The sequence below is a fragment of the Camelus bactrianus genome, chromosome 6, assembly GCF_048773025.1.
Source record: "Camelus bactrianus isolate YW-2024 breed Bactrian camel chromosome 6, ASM4877302v1, whole genome shotgun sequence".
In the NCBI taxonomy this organism is placed as follows: domain Eukaryota; kingdom Metazoa; phylum Chordata; class Mammalia; order Artiodactyla; family Camelidae; genus Camelus; species Camelus bactrianus.
Window position 1 is genome coordinate 78,506,595 of NC_133544.1, and position 23,877 is coordinate 78,530,471.

The 23,877-nt window shown below is 39.2% G+C and overlaps 2 protein-coding genes across 3 annotated transcripts in view; one reads left to right on the forward strand and one right to left on the reverse strand.

Annotated features, from left to right (window-relative positions):
* SHC4 (SHC adaptor protein 4) overlaps positions 1–23,877 on the reverse strand; it is a 109,067-nt gene that overhangs the window by 32,694 nt on the left and 52,496 nt on the right. For both annotated transcript variants that reach the window (XM_010965282.3, XM_074366086.1), the window contains exons 3-5: positions 17,175–17,238; positions 13,685–13,804; positions 3,433–3,486 (exon numbers count right to left, since the gene is read on the reverse strand). In XM_010965282.3, the coding sequence (XP_010963584.1) occupies positions 3,433–3,486; positions 13,685–13,804; positions 17,175–17,238 (238 nt within the window). The remainder of the gene's footprint in view (positions 1–3,432; positions 3,487–13,684; positions 13,805–17,174; positions 17,239–23,877) is intronic.
* On the forward strand, positions 7,393–9,161 carry EID1 (EP300 interacting inhibitor of differentiation 1). Its single transcript, XM_010965281.3, has one exon. The coding sequence runs from the start codon at positions 7,476–7,478 to the stop codon at positions 8,049–8,051; it is 576 nt and encodes a 191-aa protein (XP_010963583.1). The 5' UTR covers positions 7,393–7,475; the 3' UTR covers positions 8,052–9,161.

Here is a 23,877-nt window from a genome sequence, read left to right on the forward strand (position 1 = left end):
GAAAGCATCCTAGTAGGGAACATAAACAGATATACATCATATATATATATATTTAGCAACTGTGGAGTCCACATTCTCTGCCCCTTGGGGAGAGGTTTGAAGATTAAAAATTTGGAGGCAGACTATGTCACTAAGAATATAAGACAATGCAGGTGCCAGGGGAAGGTACAGCTCAAGTGGTAGAGTATTCGCTTAGCATGCATGAGGTCCTGGGTTCAATCCCCAGTACCTCCTCTAAAAATAAATAAGTAAACCTAATTACTTTTCCCTCCCCCTACAAAATAAATTAATAAACATACTTTTTAAAAGAAGAGAGAATGCAGGTAGGGGATATGTTAGGACAAATATTCTTTAAAAACGATTAGGGACTGACTGTAACTCTCTTCTGTGCTGAAAGATGAAATACCAGTGTTGCAACCACAAAGATGTCATAAACTAGGACAGGGCACCATGATTTCCCAGTTGTCCAAACAGATACCATGTACATCAGAAAATAAGTCAATTAAAGAGACCAGGGTTTCATGGTTGTTAGCTTGCTTGTGCACAGTGCAACTGAAGGAATAATAAAGCAAAAATGCAAGGCATTTATTTGATCAATACCTAGAAAGAAAAGATCATTTTTGAAAAAGAGAATCCATAAAAAAACCTAACGAGTTCAAAAAAGGAATGTGTTGCTGACTTTGCAAAAACAAACAAACAAAAAGCCTCTTGGTAATTCTGACTTGAAAACAGTATGCTGATGAATGATAAGATTTTAATAATTAAAGTTGCTTTTTGTTATCTCGGTTCTCAGAAAAAATATACACACACTGCCATTTGCAGATTAGAAGTGTGACTCTAGAGAGGGAAGATGCAATCAACTGGCAGGAAATAAAAGCCCATGTTTGTAATACCCTCAAGGACAATCACTTAATAACCCACAATGAATCATACGGGAAGCGGATCTCAGGGTCAGCCTAACTTGTCTTCAGTTATTTTTAAAAATAACACACACCTTAGTAAATCTGTCTTATGCAAAAAAGATAAAAGATTTGAAATATCTTGTAGATAAATAAAGTCATACCTATGATCTTTATGAGTTAGAAGCAAAGCCACAATTGCTGGGGGCGTGGCTGCTAATTGTAAAGCTGAAGACGGGGCGCGGTGTAGCTCAGTGGTAGAGCACATGCTTAGCATGCAGGAGGTCCTGGGTGCAAGCCCCAGGACCTCCATTTAAAAACATAAATAAACCTAATTACTTCCCCCAGAAAAATTAAAAAAAAATTTTTTTTTTAAGTTGAAGAGGTGGTATGATGCTAGCAATTTTTCTACTATGTTAGTTGATGAGAAAGAGGTCATGGGACCTCTCCAGACCTTGGTATCCTCATCTTCAAAAGAATCTCCAACATTCTTACAGTCCTAAAGTTCTATAACTGTAAATATCTGGGAGAATTTAAAGAAGGTTAAAAGTGAAGCACAAATAGTGGGGGGAAATGTAAAAAATGCATTTAATTTGGACATACTCATAATGCATTCCTGAAATGGAGAAAGTATGTACAGACACAGAAGCACTACCAAGAACCGTCTTCAGGGCTGACAGAAGAACGACAAGTAAACTGCTTTTGAGAAGAGGGAAAAAGTGCGGGTAGCAAGGTCACGAGGTGAGGAGGCGGTCACTCAGTATTTTTTAAACTTTGGAGGGAATCTGGTAGGAAGAAGGGTACTACATTGAGTCATGGAGACTTTTGGCTTCCTACTCCCTGGACCCAGCCAGTTAGCTGTGAAGCTGTAAATGATCTCAGTGAGCATCCTAAGCAAATACAGACATGCATCAGCCACAGTGGAGATGGCTCTCTCCTGTCACTCTGTGCCAGGCACTGTGCTAGCAGCTTACACGCACCCTTTCACTTAATTCTCACAACACTGTGAGGCAAGAGTGACCATTCCCCATTTTACAGATGAGGACCCTGAAGCTTAGAGAGTCTAAATAAGTCAAGTTTGCTTGACTCCAGAGCCTGGCACTCCTCCATCCTACCTCCCTGCCCTGTGGGCAAAATTTCACTTGGGGGACCTCTAATGCCAATGCTTCATGGTTCTTCCAGTTTTGTATTTAAAACCAGCAGGATTTCTCCCCAGCTGCAGACTCCATTCAGTAGGTACAAACTTTCCTAGAGTGGCTACAAATTCTCTCCTGTGTGTTTTTGGTAGGCGCAGTGCTTTGGTTGGTTGAAAGAACTAAAGGCACATAAAGACAGTTTAAAAAGAATTAGGATTCTGGAGAACTAAGACACCACACAGGGCATGGCTAGGGTAAATGAGGATTCTCATACCAATTCTAAAATGACAGCAACCCTTGAAACTTGAAAAGGGAAATTTAGGGCAAACAGCAATTATTTTTCACACTACTTTTATGTAGAACTCATTACTTTGAATTGCTTAAGGAAAGTATTTGAGCTCCTTCATGGATGGTCGAGCTATAGTGAGTCAGGAAGAGAAGTGATGACTCTGCCTTTTCAGGCTGGTAGTTGATCCTCTCTACTACCAAACACACCTTGTGGTGTGGCTGCTGAGGCCAGATCACAAGACTGCATGGACGGCAAATATGGAGGGCCCACAATAAAATATAGATAGATTTTTGACTTTGTGGAAGGCCGGGGCCCCTAATCCCCGCATGGTTCAAGGGCCAACCGTATATTGCAGGTACAAGAAAAATGTCACAGTGTCACAGAGGAGCAAAGTCCTCCTTCAGCTCCCTCAGTTTAAACAGGCTTGTTTCTTGGTCAGTCACAGGCATCCTAGCTTCAATGCCTCTCTCCTTCTGCTCTGGTCCCAGAAATGATGCAGTTGGGGGTCAGGGAATCACCCTCTACTCTGCCAAGAAGGCGGGGAGTGAGAGCACTGACTAGGTCCCGCACAATTCATGGGAATGGGCACCATGTGGCCTCGTGGGAGGGAGGAACTGCAAGTTCTCTCTCTCCAGTGAGCCGTTCCCACCATGTGTTCGTGCAAACCTGGTTGTTCAGTTCAGGTTAGACTTAGCTGCCTTGGCTGACCACCAGAAATGCCAAATAGGCTGCCCTTCCTATGCCAAATCCAATGGATTAAGGATCTGGCTGGAACTCTGTGTTGAAAAGAATTCTGAGAGAGGACCAGCAACACATGTATGACATAATTGTTTTTTTATGAATTTGATGTTATCTACAGGAAGCTCCTCAGATGATAACTCCATGGCCAACAGCACAATGGAGTATTATCTGTTCATCTACTAATCCAAATATTTTAAAAATCAGTGGCAGGAAATATTTTGTCAAAACCAAATTTCTGATTAACTGCTACATGTGTCTATTCACAAACTGTTGTAAGATATTTGGAAAAGACATGTAGTGACTAATATGCTTTACACAGAAGTTCTTTTAACTCTTATAGAAAGAACTTTCATGAATTCATACTTACAGGATCTCCTCCAGAGGCAAATGAAATAGACTGCATATGATGATTTGCAATAATCTGGAAAACAGAAACAAACATGTGTGATGCTATAAGTTAATTATACCTAGTTATATACCATCTAACAGTAATGGACATACATTTGTTTGTTTTGTTTTCGCCTGTTCAGCATCCCTTTGGAAATCGCTTCAGCCACGTTCTATAATAATCTCATTTAGAGCATGAGGTTCAGGTGAGTGTGACACGCCCTTCTCACGGCCCTTCTCCTTGCAGGTGGACACATGATCCAGGGCTAGCCAATCAGAAAACATCCCCTCTCTGAGTACGGCAAAGCCAATCAACATTATCTTTGTGGAGGAACTGAGAGAAATAATAGAAGAGAATGCATCTCTCCCTGCCACTTAAGACCTTAGTATAAGCCAAAGTTTCTAAGAGTCATCCTTTGCTGCCATATGGGGAAAGCGTGTTGGAAACCGAACCTTTCTCTCTTTGAGAAAATCAGAGCTGAGAATTAAAAATAGTGAAAGTCAGTGGGTAACATTTGTTTCATCACTTCAACCCATACATTTCTCCCCTCCCTTTATGTTTTTATGTATTTTTCTATTTTCTTTATTTTATGTAAGTTTCTTTGAATTGGGTTTGAGTCATTTGCCACCAAAAGTATCCTTACGAAGGCACTAACATTAGGACTTCTGATATGAAGTAAGACTATCCAACTGAACTGCAATAATTAGTCAAGAAAATTGTCTCTTACTTGAGATTCTCCGCTTGCTTGTTTGGAAACCAGAATGTAGTGATCAACTTGCAGAGATGTGTTTGTTATACAGTTTTGAAGGTTCACTAAAACAACTGTGCACCAACTGGCTAATCTTGTCTTCAGATTTGCTTAACAGGGTACTAAAGCTGCTCATATAAAATGAGCAAGCAGTTCTACTCTTAGATGTATATCCAAAAGAACTGTGTAAATACGTGCACTGAAAGATCTTCTCAAGGAAGATAATCACGGATCGGTTCATAATGGCTCCAAACTGGAAACAACCCTAATGATGATCATTGTGATATTCAAACAACGAGGGAGGGTGTAGCTCAAGTGGTAGAGTGCGTGCTTTGCATGCATGAGGTCCTGGGCTCAATCCCCAGTGCCTCCCCACAAAATAAATAAACCCAATTACTTCCCCCATAATTAAACAAACAATGGACTACTACATAGCAGTAACAGATTCCTTGGGCAAAAGAAGCCAGACACAAAGACTGTATAACTTACATAAAATTTGAAAACAGGCAAAATTCTTTTATTCTGTTTGAATTCAGGATAGTGATGACTTTTGGGGCAAAGGAAGGGGAAAGCAAGTGGCTTTCTGGGATCTTGCAAATGGTGTTCCTTGAACTGTAGTGGTTGCACAGATACATTTTTTTGTGATAATCAAGCTATATACTTATGATTTATGTACTTTTCTATATTTATGTTTCCTGTATTTATATTTCAGTTAAAAATAATTAGTAAAAACAAGATCAATACACAAAGATCAATGTTTTTCCCATATATCACCAATAGCCAATGTGACACTGTGCAGAAGAGAAGAGGGAGGTACATTTTACAAGAGAACCTAAGTATAAAATTAATGATAATCACATAAGACTTTTTAGAAAACTTCATTGAAGGATATAAATAAGACCTGAACAAGTAGAAAGTACACATATCACCTTTATCGATTAGAAGACAACATTGTAAAGATGTCAATTCTTCCCCAAGTTAATCTATAAATTCCATGCAATTCCAATACAAATTCCACCAATATCATTCAAGGAACTTTTCAAACTACTTCTAAAATTCACATGAAAGAATAAATGTGCAAAAAGAGCTGAGGCAAGTTTTTAAAGAACAAAGAGACAAGATTTTCCTTATGAGCAAGATGTAATCTAAAACTACAGAAATTCATTAGACTACAAAGTCTGAAAAGATTCACACTTTCGTGGCCTTTCATTCTATGATAAATGTGGCACCAAACAGGAGACAAAAGGCCAAGTGATTAAATCAGTGGAGTCAGCTGAATTAGCTAACCAATTTCCAAGAAATCAAGGCTATAGAAAATGAAACAAAACACCATTAAATTGATAAAATTGTTAAAGTTCAGCAAAATCATATGTGGCAAGGGTGTGAATATTCTCAAACACTGCTGGCTAGAGCTTAAATTTGCACAGCAAGTTTGGAGAGCAACTTGACATATATTAAAATTAAAGTATGCATACCCTACAATTCCACCTTTCCACTTGTAGGTTTTTACTCTAGAGAATAATTGGCACATGTGGCTGTTCATTTACTCGTAATTTATAATATCAAGAAATAGAAAAGTATTTGTGCATAGTTGTTAACTATAGTACAGCTACACAAATAGAATACTATGAAAAAATACTGTCTATGGATACTAATGCAGTTAAATCTTCAAGATCTTGCTGAGGGTTTTTTGGTTTGCTTATTTTGTAAGTTTAAGACAATTAGGTAAGACATTAAAAAAAAATAAGATTTTTCCATGAGGACATATAAATCCATGTAAATGCAAAGAAAAGAGATTTAAAGAATACACACCAGGAAAAAAGGGATCCTTCCTACACTGTTGGTGGGAATGTAAGTTAGTGCTTACTATGGAAAACAGTATGGAGGTTCCTTTAAAAATTAAAAATAGTTACCATACGATCCAGCAATCCCACTCCTGGACATATATCCAGAAAAGACAAAACTCTAACTTGAAAAGATGCATGCACCCTAATGTTCACAGCAGCACTATTTACAATAGCCAAGACATGGAAGCAATCTAAGTGCCCATCAACAGATGAATGGATAAAGATATGGTATTCATACACACACACACACACACACACACACACACACGCGTGCGCGTGTGTGAATATTACTTAGCTGTGAAAAAGAATTAAACAGTACTATTTGCAACAAGATGGATGGGCCTGGAGATTATCGATTACCATAGTGAGTGAAGTAAGTCAGACAGAGAGAGAAGTATATGATATCACTTATAAGTGGAATCTAAAAATAATGCTAATGAATTTATTTAAAAAGCAGAAAGAGACTCATAGATACAGAAAACAAATTTGTGGTTACCAAAAGGGAAAGGGAAGGAGGGATAAATTAGGAGTATGAGATTAACAGATGCACATCACTATATATAAAACAGATAACAAAGATATACTGTGGCACACAGGGAAGTATATTCAATATCTTGTAATAACCTATAACGGAAATGAATCTAATATATATAATAGAATCTAATAAAATAGAGAGCTGAATGGAGAGCTGAATCACTTTGCTGTACACCTTAAATTCATACAATATTGTAAACCAACTACACTTCAATAAAAAAAGAGAACAACCAAATTGACAATAGAGTAAAGTTACCTTATGCAAAAAGAATGGGACCAAGTATAGTATTTCTTCACTATATATTTTTTAAAGAGCACTTATAATATGCTTATTTGTGAATTTAACTTTTGTTTTTTTAATGAGAGAAACAGGAGAAATAAATAGATCAGTTTTTAACATGATCTGTGTTTGAGAACCCCGTGAAGCTTGGAGGTACGGACTGAACAGTTATTACGGCATAGATAAGGCGTAATTAAAACCGGGGAGCAGATGCGATTGCCTGGGGTTGGGGGAAAAGAGACGGCGAGGCGGGAGCAGGATTTAAGCATCATTACAGAAGACATGTAAAGTATTTTCAAGTTTAGAGCACTACAAGCAGCACAGTGGTTAAGAAAGGCGGAGGATAAGCAATGCTCCTGTATGCACAGTGTTTAGGTATGAACTGCGGACGGATAGAAACGACACCCCATCGCCTCCAGGACGGCCCCCGGGGGAGCACACAGCGGCCAGCGCCCGCGCGCCGCGCCTAGCGGGAGGCGGTGTCTGGGGGTCGCGCACGCGCACACACGCAGGGTCCCGCCAGCGCACGGCGCCTGCGCAAGCGCACAACCGCACGGCCGCGTAGCTCCGATCTTGCTGAAAACCGCTGGCGAGAGCTTGAGCCGCTTGCACAATGTCGGAAATGCACGAGCTGTCCGAGCTCTACGAGGAGAGCAACGACCTGCAGATGGATGTGATGCCTGGCGAGGGTGACCTTCCGCAGATGGAGGTAGGCAGCGGGAGCCGGGAGCCATCCCCGAACCCCTCCCGCGCCGGGGCCCCGCCACAGCTGGAGGAGGAAGGCCCGATGGAGGAGGAGGCGGCCCAGCCAATGGCGGAGCCGCAGGGGCAGCGAGGCCTGGCCATCCGGCCCAGCCCCGGGGCGCAGCCGGGCCAGATCGCGGGCCCGGATTTCGAGAGCGAGGACGAGGGTGAGGAATTTGATGACTGGGAGGAGGACTACGACTATCCGGAAGAGGAGCAGCTGAGCGGTGCGGGCTACAGAGTATCAGCGGCCCTTGAAGAAGCCAACAAGATGTTCCTGAGAACCTCCAGAGCCAGAGAAGCAGCTCTGGATGGCGGGTTCCAGATGCATTATGAGAAGACCCCGTTTGATCAGCTGGCTTTTATCGAAGAGCTTTTTTCACTTATGGTTGTCAATCGTCTGACCGAAGAACTCGGCTGTGATGAGATTATTGATAGAGAGTAGTAAAAATGCTGTGAAGAGAGGAGGAAACTACTTGAGGAGACACCCAGCATTCCATTGTCTCTTGGGTTCATTCCAAATAGTTCGTGCCAATGAAGAACTTGATCTTAAAAAAATTTTTTTTCTTTGTTTTGCAGAATACAATAGGGTAGTGACTGCACAGTTATGAAAAAGGAAGAAAATTGTTAAAGAAAAAGGAACTTAGTACTGTTGAAACCTCTTTTCAAGAATGTCCTGAAATACCTATGGCTTTGACTTTGTTATTGATCCAGTTTCACTGCCTTGCGTTGGGGGAAATATCTTTCATATTTCACTGTAAGGGATGGCTTTGCAATAATTAAGTCATGACCAAGACAAACTGCCAGTACAACAGCCCACTGATATTAATAAATATTAAAAAAAAAAAAAAGCAATCAGTTTAGCAAGCTTAGGACACGAGATGTCTGAGTTATTTGGACTGAAAGCCTACTGAGAAAACTCTGAGGATTCCATGTTGTGATCTAGCCAAGCCATAGTTACCAAAGGCTAAATTTTTAGTGTAAGATAAACTGAGTACTCTTCAGTATCCTGAAAGGATAATCATGCCCTGAAAGAAGTATGTCACGTGTGCTGTATCTTAAAAAGTGTTTCCAAGAGTATTTGAGATTTTGTTTGTACATGTACCATCATTTTTAAAGCTACTGTAATCTTTAATTCAAGAAGTCATTGTCTTGACCATTTTTGAAAGTCAAAAATTGAGACGTCTTTAATACAGTTTCAAATTTAGACATTAAACTGTAGGTAAAAGTATAAAGAAAACAAATTTTCTAACATCCTTATATACTACAGAAATTTTGTTTTACTTGCTCTCTGTTTTTCATTTAACTTTACAGGCAAAAGACTTTGGTTGAACTTCATAGTGTAGGAACTGTTAAGTGAATATTGTCAAGTAAAAGGAAAACCCTATATCTCAAAAAGACTATGAACAATTATGCTGTCAACCCCTAAAGGTTTTTAAACCTGCCCAGAAACCCACCTTAGTATCTGAAGTTTCCCTCTGTCTCCTCCTCTAATTAAACTTGTTATTGGTTATGCACCAGCATTCGAGATAATAAAAATTTCTTGTTCTGTGTATTTTGTTTGTTTGGCTAATGGCATTGCATACATACTTTCTCTAATACTACTTTTTATTGTTTTATACTGTTTTATTGTACGATTGCAACCACCTTAAGGTTTATGAACCACTCTTTACAAGGGAAAGTACCCAGCTTCAAATACCTGATTTACAAATTATTTGGTGGAAACTAAACTTAGTAAATTCCTGTAAGAATTTGCCAACCTGGGAAAACCTACCAAATCCATAAGCAAGTTGCTGTGGTTACTAAGATGCTGAAGTTCTGTGTAAATAATAGTCAAAAGGCTGTGCCCAGTAAAACTGAGTATACCTGCAGGACTTATGATTAGTAAAAAGGTACCAGATATTCTTGCTTTGTTACAGCAGTAAAGGACACATCCAATACAACAGGATGACCTGGAGCCTTACTGATGTTAAGGTCATCCCGTCTTTTAGGGAGGAGGGGTTCTTTTCTGTTAAATATAGCACTGACAAGTAAGGATGATCATAATTCAAACACTAGCTTGGTGGAGAGAGGAGGGTTAGGTGGAGACAGATTAGATAGGTTAAATGTTGGCACTTAAACATCTTAATCTTACTGCCTCTTCCCCGCCTCACTTTTCATTGCATTTTCAAACAGCTTGTAGCTGCTGTGGATAGATAATTGCTTGTGTGATTTGAATGAACAGTACTCTGGAAAAAGAATAAAAAGGGTGCCAGTACACATGGCCTGACTAGTTGCATTTACCTCCAGATAAAGATGCCTGGAAGCAGGTTCAGAAAAAACAGATCTGCAAACTGAAATAGTTTTCCTCTATTTCTCTTTGGGATTGAGCAGGGAGCAAGAGGGTCAGAAGAGAAAACCACTCCTTGTTGGATTTGAAGGCTTATTTTGGGGAAAAAGACCTGGACTGTGCAACTCATTCCCCTGATGGTTAGTTTGTTGGTCTTAAAAATAGGCAATAACCTGAAAGACCACTGAAATGAACACTTGTTAATATTTACTGAGAATGGAAAATGCTAACATAATATCCCTTTAGAGGTGTAAAATCACTTGTTTTAAATGTTACTTGTTTATCACAGACTGGAATCAGCCTACCTGATTTGAATCTGGGCTTCACTACTAACCAGTTCTGTAACTGAGTAAATTAACCTCTCTGCCTCAGGGTTTTGAACTAAAAATAAGCATAATTGAATCAACTTTATAAATTGTGAGGATTAAATGAAGACACACATATCTATACATAAATAAAGAAAGGAGTTTTGGGGTTATTCTAATCCTGATTCTGAGATGGGGAAGAGGGTGGGGATGTGAAATGGGAAGAGAACTCAAACTTATGAGTGTGTAGTGTGATTTGTGAAGAGCTTTCTGGATCTATCCATATTTACTAAAAAGGTTTGCTTAGATCAGATGTCCCATGTTGGCTGTCTTCAAGAACACAGATCTATTTTGTTTAAGCTCATGCTTATAATTTTAATTTCTTAATTAAAGACCAACATTTTATAATCCAGAGATAGCAGCAAAACTCCAGGTTTCCATCCTTTTTTTTTTTAAGTGGAAGTTCATCTGGCAGCCCTTGACCTATAGTAACAAGGGAAGCCTCTGATTTGCTCTTACATAGGGCAAGTATTCTCTACCATGTTCCCCAGTGTTGTCTCCCCAACATGGAGACCAAATGACACTCATCATTTATCCCAGTGTTTGCACCATTGTTTTTCCATGAACCTGGACAGTTTGCATTACCTGCCTGGCCTTGGCAGATATTTGAATTGCCTCCCCTCATGGATACTAAAGATGTCTCCATTTTCTGTCTGTTTTACCCTCTTCATCATCTCTTTAATACCCTTCTCAATTTCAGTAGCTGTTAAAGTTGGTGACAGGGATGTAGAAATGAGTAAAGAAACAGTGAGGGTGGGAGCTACTGAGACCGACATTTTTGCTTAAGGCCTCAAAATAATTAAAGTATGTCAAGGGTGTCTGCTGCTTGAATTTTTAAAACGAATACTATACAAAAGACCCTATAACTTGCTTTTCCAAAATGTATTTTCACATCCCCAAATATGGTAAGTTTTTTAAATTGCAACCATTATGTGTTTAATATAATCTTTTCTGCCTCAGGTTCTGTGAGACATTTCCTGGGAGTGAATAGTTACATTCTTGATGTTGTTCTCAGTGACTGAAGATGAATGGGAACCATCTAACCCATCAGTGCTCTGTTTTCTATGAATGGATTTATAAACTTGAACCTGTTTATGTTTTCAGTCCAAAGTATATCTTAGACTTGGTGTAAATGGGGAAAAAACTATTTGTATTTATCTTTGAACTTCAAAGGGTACTTTTCTTTAAGGAAATTTTAATTAATAAATCATTTTCTCATGCGTGTAGGGTCGCTTCTCTGCAGCCTCTATCCCTGGAACATTTGGGTTGCCTTTTGATGGGATGCATAAAGCTTGAGTATAAGCCTCCGAAGTGGCACATATTTTTTTTACCACCCCCAACCCCGCCCCCTGCAGCCACTTTCCTCAGGTCTGCAGAATAGTTCAAAATTATCTTAGAAAATCAGCCCCTGGGTCTGATATGATTGAGATCCACCGAGTCCATGCCACCCGTGCAGAAAAGATGTGCATCACTCCCCAAAACACCTCATTGCTGTAACTATTGATAGTGGAAGCCACCCATGCCCACTGTCTGTCCTCCTGCTTGCCTGAAAGATTATGGACGAGTGGCAATACCAGCTCTAGCTGCAGTGGCCTAGAAAAGAGCAGTGGAGGGGAAGAGAGGTGTTGAGAATAAACTGTGTCCCCTACCATACATGCCACAACCCTATTCTTCCTAAATTCCCCATTCACTTCAGTCACCCCATGGAAAGAGCCATTTTTTTAAATGCTCATTCGATTCTGCACATAAGACTGTCACCATGATGGCTCTCTCTTTGCTTATTCTTCCTCCCCTACAAAACTGCGAGATAATTCAAGGGCTCCTCTACTCAATGAAATCTTATAACTAAAAGCATTGAGCATTCCTAGTACCATTCACATGGGTGAGAATGAAAAATAAATTTTACATCCACAAATGTCTTGAGGGCAAAGCATCTGAAAGACAATGAATGTTTCACCTTCCACCCAGAGAGGCTGCATCTTCCAAGTACAGCCCCAAATGTTCTGCTGTCATTGTACCAATGATGTCACCTCTCTTGGATAACCAACCAGGACCCGACCAGACAGGAATCAATTTTAAATTGTTTCACATTAAGCACGTTCCTCTATGGTGTTTTATACTACGGTGTAAACAATGTGTTTTGTTCTTTTTTTTAATTTAGAAAATAAAACAGCCCTCAAAATCATAAATGAATTTTTTGGCGAAAAAAAAAATGGAAGTCAAAATGTGTATAACTGTACTTATGTGTTACTGACAATTTTATAATTTTCCATGTAACACTATGCTTTCCTTGCTAAGGACTGAGTATATGAAAGGCCTCAGGGAAGAATGTTTGAGTTAATAATAATAATAGGTACCATGTGATGAGCACTGTGCTGAGTGATTTACATCCATGATCTCACTTAATCCTCTATATAACCCTGTGAAACACAGTATTGTTAAATCCATCTTCTCAGAAAATCTATGAATAAGCACTATAATCCTCATTTCACTGATCAGGAAAACTGAGTGGGAGGGTAACTTGCTTGTTAGTGGCAAAGCCAGGCTTTCAACTTATATGTGACCTCAAAGCCTCTGAGTGTTTTATCATTGCCAAGTACACATTAAACCTCCCATGGGTCTCTGATCAACCGCACTCCATAGAGTAAAACCTTAAATACTGAAAACCTCAAATCACTACCTATTAGACAAAAATTAGACTCTAACATACATAAATACTCTGACACAAGGAATTTAGTTTAAAAAAATAAGAAGTAAGTCAAAAACAGTGTCCAAGTTTAAAGTATACATTTAGCACAGTGCCTTTATATCTTCCATATTTGTTTCAACAGTGCTGTTCTGTGAGAAATAATGTTTACAATGAGAACTTAGGCAAACCACAGCATCATAAATCATCAAAGACAAAAAAAAAACTGTTTACACGATAACATTTGAGAAAGCTTTTCAACCTTAAGGTTTTCTGCTTAAATTTCAGTTGGCTAGAGCATTTAACCTAACATCACCTTTCCCCTCTGTCCTTCATCTGCTCCCCACATCCACCACACAGTCTGTTAGTTCTGATCATGGAATCGCTTTCCCTTTGAGGGTGTGTGGCAGAGAGTAATAAATGATTGACTCAAAGATATTCCAAATGATACTATGGTCTTTGCACCTGAGTTCTTATTACAAAGCCAATTCGGTAGGGGCAAGCATTCAGGCAGTTAAATGCCCCAGTGATGGGTTAGTAATACTGCTGTTCCAATTACTGTTACGCATAAGCCCTCGGCAGATTTCCCCCTTGTGTTTTATTAAGGTTTAGGCTTGCTGTCTGAAACCTTATTCTCTCTGTCATGCCCAGGCTGTTCTGGAAAAGCAGACATGGTAAACTACAAACAGCACTCTTACCTGTCGGTTGTCAAGGTTCATCAGTGTGAGGCTGCACGTGGAGATGGTCAGCTTTACGTTCATTCCCGAGAACTGAAGATTACTTTTGCCAAGAACTGTTGATAGAAACTTGGCTGGAGGCTTTAAAAACAACAAAACAACCCTCTAAGTTATGGGTTTTGTTACAGAATGAATATTTATGTCTTTAAAATGTTAAAAGATGGTCAAAGCCCACATTCTTCCTCCCTATATCATTTTAAATAAATCAAATGAGATGAAATGCTTTTTTTTTTAAATAAAAACTTTTTTCAATTGGAATGCAACAAATTCTTAAGTAAGTTTAGTGCAACTTGAGCACTCAGACCTTCTCTCATACATTTCCTTCTCCCCAAGTGTTGGGAGTAGAGGCCTGCTTTATATAAAAGGAATTCCCATGAGAGTTTGGACTAGCTAAATTCTCAAGTCCTTTTGAACACAAGTCTGAAAAAAAAAAAAAGAGAAAAAGTTGCTGTCTAGGTTTTTTGTTATGATTAAGAGCATGAAAAACACAACATACCAAAACTTACGAGACACACTGAAAGTGGTGCTTTTATATCTGTAACGTGATAAATTATGATATAATTTATAGCTATAAACACAGTAAAAGGAAAAAAAGATCTCAAATCAACAACCTAACTTTACAACTTAAGGAACTCAAAAACAAAGAACAAATTAAACTCAAAGCTAATAGAAGGAAAGGATAAAGACTAGAGCAGACACAAATGCTAGAGAGACTAGAAAAACAATAGAGAAAATCAATGAAGCCAAAAGTTGTTTCTTTGAAAAGATGAAAAAAATTGACAAACCTTTAGCTAGATAAACTAAGAAAAAAGAGAAGACTCAAATTAGTAAGATAAGAAAGGAAAGGGGGGGCATTACTACCAATTCAATAGAAGTAAAAGGATTATAAGAGAATACTATGAACAACTGTATGTCAACAAATTGGATTACCTAGATGAAATGGACAAATTTCTAGAAATATAATATCTGTCAAGACTAAATCATGAAGGAAGAAAATCCGGATAGATCTATAACTAGTCAAAAAAAAAAAAAAAAAGAGAGAGAGAGAGAAAGAAAGGAAGGAAAAAAGGAAGGAAGGAAGGAAGAAAAAATAACAAGTGTTGGCAAGGATGTGGAGAAACTGAAATCCTCATGCACTATTGGTAGGAACGTACAATGGTACAACCGCTACAGAAAACAGTATTACGGCAGTTCCTCAAAAATTAAAAATACACCTACTATATGATCCAGCAATTCTACTTCTTGTTTTATATACCCAAAAGAATTGAAAGCAAGCACTTGAAGAGGTATTTGTACATCCATGTTCATAGCAGCATTATTCACAACAGTTAAAAACATGGAAGTAACCCAAGTGTCTATCAACATATGAATGGATGAGCAAATTGTGATACATACATACAGTGAAATATTATTCAGTCTTAATAAGGAAGGAAATTTTGACATATGCTATAGGATGGATGAACCTTGAGGACATTATGCAAAGTAATGTGAAATAAGCCAGTCACAGTAAGACAAATACTTATGATTCCCCTTATATGAGGTACTTAGAGCAGTCAAAATCATAGAGACAGTAGAATGGTGGTTGCCAGGGGCTGGAGAGAGGGTGGGATGGGAAGTTCCTGTTTAATAGGTACAGACTTTCTGTTTTACAAGATAAAAAAGTATGGGGCCATTCCCATTAAATTGTTTAACTAAATTGTGTAAAATAACTTCATTGCTTAATATGAAATTACAAAGTCAAGGCTTGGGGGAAATGGGCTTTTTAGAAGCAAGCAATTCTAAGTATATTGTTTTTCAAATAAATGTCTTTTTTTTTCCTTAAAAAAAGAGTTATGGGGGTAGATGGAGATGATGATTGAACAACAATATAAATGTACTTAATATCACTGAACCATACACTTAAAAATGGTTACAATGGTAAATTTTATGTTATGTATTTTACCACAAACTGGGAGGAAAACAAATGTAAAAGATACAAAGTGCCTGGACAAGTCCCTGGAATGTATTAAGTACTCAATAAATGCTAGCAATCAAAGGATATTAACTCAAAAATTTCCTTTTGTCTTTACATGTGTACTTTCTGGAAAGATGACAGCCTGGTTCACTTTGTTTTCTTTTGTTTTGGAGTGTAGACTCCCACTATTCGTGAAATGAGAAAGTTTTGAATGAATAAGCCTATTTGTTGGGATCATCCAGTTGGAACATCCTATTCACAGAGGTTATGAGAGGCAGGAGGAGGCTAGACAGACCATGGGTTCTGTCCAAGAACTAGTAATGAGTTCTAATAGAATTCAAGGGCCATTTATCAGTTTCCCATACCAAGCAGCTCATCTGAGTCACTCTGGGTGACCATGGGTTCAGCCTCATGAAAGATAATAAATAAAGATAAAAAATGGGTGGTATGAAAATAGAGCATTAAGCTGGGAACTGAAACCCTGGCTTCTGCAGCTGGCGCTGACCTCCATTGTCCTAGTGACTCCAGGCAAGTCTCTTCTCGGAGCTTAGTGGCTAGCAAAGTAAGAGGGTTTGACTGGAAGAGCTCTAAAAATCCCTTCCCTCTTAAACAGTCTAAATTCTATAGTGTATATATATGTGTGTGTGTGTATATATATATATATAGTTAACTTAAGAGCCTTTAGCCATCCCCTTTGGACACTTCAAAACAACTAAATATTCTAGGGTTAATAGCTTCATAGCAATAATACTAACTACCATTATTGTTGAAAGTCTCACGTAGGCCAGACACTGTGTTAGGCACTTTGTACACATCACTTCATTTAATTCTTAAACAACTCTATCAAGTAAGTGCTGTTTTCTTCCATTTCACAGATGCAGAAACCAAGGACCCTGAAGGTGAAATGACTAGTCCAAGGTCACAGTTAGTAGGTGGCAGAGACAGGATTTAAATTCAAGTCCAACACCAAATCTTGTGCTTTCTTTCAGCTTGAAAAGCTCCTTCTACTCACTGATTACCCCATCTCTACCAGCACCCATGTTTCCATCTGAAAATAGGACAAGGAATCTTAAAAGTCTAAAATGTGAACATGCAGAATGCATACATTATCAAAGATTGAAACTGGAAGGTACCAAAACTGGTCGTCTGGTTGAACAACTTAACTTTACGGGAACAAGAACAGAGTCTCAGAGAGCTGAGATATCACGCCCAGAGGTAAGTAAAGACCCAGCCCGGCAACCAGATTTTCTGACTTGGAAGGAGCCAGGTGCTTTCTCCACTCTGTCACTCCAGGCATCGCCATTTCAGACAATGTCTGGCAAGTCAGAAAAATCTGAAGGACGAGAACAACTCTGAGCGCATCTCTGATACCAGGCCAACTAATAAAGGCCATTCTGGACCTTAGGTCCACTTGGTGGAATGAACTAACAACTATTTTGATATTATCTTTCCCATAGTTAGGGAAACACAGAACAAGAAAACCACACCAATATTTACCTTGCGCTTTTTAATGGCTCCATTGGCCCCAGGGACAGCTTCACACAGGCGACTTATTGCTTCCCTACAGAACAGAAACCATATAAAGACTCAGCGTACTATCCAGCACACAGGAAATGTTCAACAGAGGTTAGCAAGTATTACGACCAAAACGGACACTCCCGGAACGGTGAGTCTGACATAAATGACCCCACCCCCACCCCCATAGGAGGAAACGCTGAGCTTAGTGTCTCCACAGCTCGAACCCCACAAAACCCAGCAACACCTAATACTGACAGATCGCTTTACGGTAAGGAGTCCTACTAGTCACCTCCTCCACCTCTGTTTTCCCTCGGTTTTTCAGGTTTAGTGTGCAGTGCTGTTGATTTCTAACCAAAATGGAGCGCTGGAACTTAACCGTCTGGGCGGACTTCACAGCTTTACCTTTAGCAAAATCGTCTCTGTGGTGTTTTGAATAAAAAGCTTAATAGTATCTCAGCACCAAAGACAATTCAATACAAAAGAATCCAACACTTGAGGAAGTTGAAAAGGATCAGGGGAAAATTGAACTTCAAGGTGGTTTCAAATGGAGCCTTATTGACTAAGTTACTGCTACCAGCCATTGAGCTTTCATGTAATTTCACAGAAGAAAAGAAAATCAATAACAAATTTCCTCCTTTGCTTATTTTTCTGCCCTTACTACATATTGCACTTCCTGAGAGAAAGACACTGCTAAAAGAAGTAGTTGTTCCTTAATGGAAGTGATGAAGGAACTGGCGCCCTCCTCTCCAGAAATGCAGTTATAACTAAGAGCTTTTGTCTCTGGGACTCAGCATTCATAACCACCCAGGCCTTCACTTGGAGTAATCTGGACCTTCGCCTTGTGGCTTTCAACACACATATTAAACTTTCCACAAAGCAAATGGAAATTTCTAAGCTTCTTACCGGATCCACGGGACATCACTGTTTAAATAAGTACACTGTATTCTCTCTCGTGCGCGCGCGTGCGTGCACACACACACACACACACACACACACACACACACAGACAGTTACTCACTCATACATACACACAACATTGCATTACAGTTTTTATATACATTTGATTTCCTGAAAATATTTTCTATGAGATGTTTTTGATTCCCAAAGGAAGGGAGGAACAGAGAAAGGAAAGCACACCCATGAAAGATAAATATATATATATATAAAATACTATATATATATAATAATTTTATATATATAGTCCATTATATCGATCTATATTTACAGATCTATATATATATAGTAGTGCAGAGCCAGGGTGTCAACATAATGATCTGAACCCAATGGATAGAATGGCTTTTTGAGTTAGCATATTTTCTTTGATTTTTATATTTAATGTTTCTCTAGGATTCCAGCCTTGTTCTCTGTTGTCAAATAGGACAACTCAAAGAATTGGACTCTTTTGTTTGGTTGATTGCTGTTTTGAGTCATCTTAATGATTAGTCAATAATTGATGAGACACATCTAATTGATCCAAATTAGCTTCTAGTGTTCCCAAAATAAGTAGTCCAGACACCCAACTATGCTGTTGGTACTTAATAAAGAGGTTTTACAGGAAAGGTGTAATTAGATCCTTTACTCCATGAGAACAAATTGGGGTGCTTTAGTCTAAAAAGCTCCTTGTAAATGGCTTTAAATAAAAGTAGAAACAAAGGTGGGCATTGATGCTGCCAGGTACAATAGTTCTTATTAGAAGCTGTTACTTTTACATAGCTCCTATAGTTTTACAAAGTGCTTTCCCAGGCATTGTTTTCTTGATTCTTATTCCAACAGTCAGTATCTTCTAACAAAAAGTAATGTTGTGAATTGGAATTAAAGAGATGCTTTATAGTATGAGTTTGGAAGGATGAACCTTCCTGGCAGAGTGGCGTTGGAAAATTCCAGAAAGAGGCCATAGCATGCGTAAAAACACCAAAACATAAATTATCACGACATGTGGGGGAACTACAGTACTTTGATATTGCAGGAGCATAAAGTGTGGTAGAACAACAGTGATTAAGCGCTAAGAGATGGGATTAGAGGCCGAAAACTTTCTCTGTAAAGAGCCAGAGTACATTTTTTAGCCCTTGCTCTGTCGCACCTACTCAACTCTGCCACGGCAGTTCAACAGCAGCAACAGACAACATGTAACAAATGAGTAAGGCTGAGTTCCAGTAAAACTTTATTTCTAAAAACAAGCAGCTGGTCATATTTAGCCTAAGGGCCATAGTTTGCCAACCCCTGGGTTAGATAGTTCACACCAAAGGAGACAAATAGTTCAGTTTTAAAAAACAGTGAAAGGTTGACATTTGTTATAATTTAAAAATTGAAAATTAAAACAACTACAAGATACTCACTTCACTCTCATTAAATTAGCAAAAAAAGAAAATTACAAATCCAGTACTGGGAAAAATGGGAATAATTCCACTTCAGGTATATTTAACTATTGCTGGGGGCCTTGATTAGTATTAATACAATCTTTCTAGAGATAAAGTTGGTAAAAGATGACAAATAACATCATATTTATCAGAGCTTTTGACAAGGGAGGAAGAATTTGTATGGGAGAAACATTTATTTTAGAGTAAAAAACTAACCCCAAAGCTTGTGATATAAATATAAAACATATCAATAGAAATACTGCCACTTGAAATGTTAAGTGTGAGGACTATAGAAATATGAGGTGGGGGTCTATATAAATTAGTGGGGAAAGTAGAACTTGGAATGGTATCTACACATAGGTAGCAGCTATATAAAATTAGTTCTGTGTAAATAGGGATAAAGAAAGGGCCCATAAATAACGGCTTGGTTTAGATGTTGTGTGTGTGTGTGTGTGTGTGTGTGTGTGATTTGGTGTATCCTGTTTTTGATCCTATTAACGTCTAGATGTGAACAATGTAAACAGTGTTATGTTTTCCTTTATTGTGCAGTTGATTGGATAAATAATTTTTCAAATACTCAAAAGACTTTGAAGGTAGTTCCTCAGTTGGAGTTTTGCTCATGTACTGTGGAGATGTGAGGGCACATTCAGAATGTCCCAATGGAGTGACACAGCCTTTCTCTCTTTGGCCAACAACTTCAAAGAGATGGGACAATGTTCATGTAACAGGTAATAACAGATCTTTATTTCTCTCTCTGCTCCCGTCCCAGCCTAGCCTTTAACTCCTCCATCTTTATAGCCATTAAGCTCAGATTTACCTCCTCCGTTTATTTGGTAGATTTGCCTGTTTCCATTTCTCAAAGTTTCACAAAGAAAAGAAAATCTTGATCAGAGTTAACAATGCTCTCACTTTAGAAATCCCTCCCTTTAGATTTGTAGCAGGGAGCAGCACCTGTTTATACAGCCAGGCCCAGCGCTAAGCACCTGATGTACGTATCTCAGTCCTAACAATGTCATTTCATGGTAGGATTTTTACCTCCATTTTACAAATGAGGAAACTAAAGTTCAAAGAATTTAAATAACTGTCTCCAAATAATGCAGCAGATAGTGGGAGAGAGAGAATGCAAATCCACGTCTTACCTCAAACCTCACGCTCACCTAGGGAGGGACCATATTGCTGTACTAGGGAAGAACAAGTCTGACTCCGTATGAGATGTGTTCCTTTAGCGCTAACCCTGTGCTCTGTTTCCTGTGCTTAGTCTTACCGGTTCTGCACCTTTTGTAAAAGAAAGTTGCCTCTGGCCTGAAATACCCAGAAAAGCCCATTCTCAAGGCTGTGATCTTGAAAGGTGTAACACTTTTCCATTCATATAGAGATAAAAAGTCGCAGAATAGAGAATAACATTTGTCTTGTTGGAGGTTTACAGGAACATTGTGACCTGATCGGACAGCTTCAAGAACAAAGAATTCCAACACTAGGAAATTTGCAACAAGTAACTACACTCTCTCCCCTTTTAGTAGAAAAGGTGCCTGAATTCTGATTTGGGGAAGATGGTTCTCCAGGACGTCAGTCTGCCATCTTCTCTCTCTGCTGGCTTCCCGAATGAAGTTGTTCTTCCTTGCTCCAACACCTCATCTCCCAGTTTATTGGCCTGTTGTGTGGTGAGCAGAACGAGTTTGGACTTGGTAACACTGCCAGGTGCATGGAAAGGAGGGAGTTCCAGGCTCTGGGGACTAGGAGGAGAAATACATTGGTCCTTCCCTTGCTTACTCCCCAGCATAGAAAGGGGCTCCTTTTTGGCCAATCCTTACTCAGTGTGGCTGGGGTAACCTGCCAAGGGGATAAGACAAAGGGGTAGGGGTCAGCTCCGGCAAAAACTCACACAGATGTTCCAGCCCTTTGTTGTCCCAGCCCTTTGCTTTCTTTACATTGGCTGTTACCTCCTTAGGGAAGAAAAGAGCATTCAGCCATATGTCCTCGGGGGCAAGCACACGTGTGTGTACCGCAAACTCACTCAGAACTTTAAAATCAGCTGCCTCTCAGATTCTGAAAATCTCTTAATATACAACTCTACTCAAAAGAAAAGAGGGGAGACTTGCACTTACGAACTTGCTTTGAAAAGGAGTTATATTGTACACCCACATTCACAGCAGCATTATTCACAACAGCTAAAGTGTGGAAGCAACCCAACTGTCCATCAATGGATGAATGGATAAGCAAAATATACACACACACACACACACAATGTAATATTATGCAGCCTTAAAAAGGAAGGAAATTCTCAATGTGCTACAACATGATGAATCTTGAGGATATTAAAGTAAAATAAGCCAATCATCAAAAGATAAATACTGCATGTTTCCACTATATAAAGTTCTTAGAGTATTCAAGATCATATAAAGTAGAATGGTGACTGCCAGAGACTAGGGGAAAATGGGGAGTTATTGTTTAACAGAAATAGTTTTAGTTTTACAAGATGAAAAGAATTACAGGGATGAATGGTGATGATAGTTGCACAGCAGTGTGAATGTATTTAATGCCACTGAGCCACACACTTTAAAATGGTAATTAAGATGGTGATGTTTATGTTACGTGTATTTTACCATAATAAAAAAAGAAATATGAAAAATAGTCATCATTTTTTTTTGACTTGAGACTCTAAGGAGAGTCACAGGTTTCTCTCCAATAAAAGGCTTGTTTGTACAAATGTTTCTATTCAATTTTAGAGGGTCCACCCCGCAACCCCACCCCTCAGCACCGCCCATGGAAAACCATCTGTGGGCCTCTTGGGAATCCTCAGATTCCCAGGTTAAGAACCACTGCTTTCAAATAATCACTAACTCTGCTTTCTTTGCTGGAATCATTGTTAACAAATCTGAAACCCCAGTCAGGGAAGACACATACTTGCCTTTCTTCACAAAGATCTTTTCTTCCCCTCAGACTGGGACCAAGAGATTAACTGTAACATTTTCGAGAACAAATAGCACTTTCAATGCTTTTCTAGAATTCCAGCCACACCTTCCGACCTAAAGCGCTGACTTTACAAATGCCGAGGAAAAAGCAAACAAAGAGATCCCCAAGCAGGGATTCCTCACAGGATAGGGGTGCCCCAACCACCCGCATTTCTGTATAACCCTTTTCGAGCTGAGGACCATGGGACATTCTCCAGCGAGCAAACATTCAGCAAACGTCCTCTCTTAGGGGAGCAGGACTTTTGAGAGTTTAAATGGCTAAAGATTTCCACCCCGGGAGCCTGTACTAGAAAGAAAGAGAGCGAGAGACCCACAGCACCAACAGTGGTCACTTTGTTTATTGTTTTGCCACATGAGAGGGAAGGGGAGAAGCGGGCTGATGTAAGAGAATGAGAATGCAGTTGAAGATTTGCTTTTAAGCATATAAAACCCTGCCTACGCCATCAGACCAAAAAAAGATATTCTGTCTCTCTTAGCAGAGTCCAAACTAATCGCTCAAACAAAGCCACCTTTCTTCATCCACCCCTGGCTGCTACAGAACTTAAGTTATAATTTTCCTGTGTCTTTAACCCTTAAACAGTTAAGCTCTTCTGGAAGTAACGTTGCCCAATCCTTGTTGGGTTTTTGTTTTTGTTTTTGTTGTTAATTTGGAAGGCAATATCCTAATACAAGACAAAGTGGAGCATTTAAGGAAGGGCGGGGGGCCTGCAAAACAGTTTCTAGTGAATGTCAAAATTCAATTCTTTGGTAAATAGGAAAGCCAGAAAACGTGTAACATGAAACCAGGCAAATGTCCCAGCAAAGCAGTGAAAGGCATCTCTCCCCGTCTACACACACACACACACACACACACACACACAGACTCACAGAAGGAGTGGTTCTGTTTTGTCCAGGCAACCAAGAATGAGAATGAATTTTAATCCCAGCAAGAGCCTTTCCAAAATAAATCTCAGAAGTACATAGGCAAAACAAAGCCACCAGGGGCGTTCCCTTACTTTTTATCTCCAACATGAATCCTTAAAGAAATCAGTCAACAATTGTCACAGAGACCAGTTGTCACCTGAATGTCTCAGATGCCTTCCTATTGATGAATGGGGGGGGGGGGGACTTGTGAGGCATTTGGACTCCACAGCAGTGTGGTATTATGTTGTTCCAATTGTTCTAGGGAAACGAGTACCGGCTTTTTTGAAATCTTTGCCTTCAGAACATGAAGGCTCCGTGATCTATGTGTTCAATTTTGTTCAGCTTGGTGAAATTAAAGACATCCGAGAATGTGTGCAAGCCTCAGACAGGACGCTTTAGAACATGAGCCTTCCTCCACAGCGATAAGCATACAATGACTGCAGTCAATGC

Coding starts and splice junctions, on each gene's coding strand:
- EID1 (XM_010965281.3), top strand. CDS start 7,476: ATGTCGGAAATGCACGAGCTGTCCGAGCTCTACGAGGAGAGCAACGAC.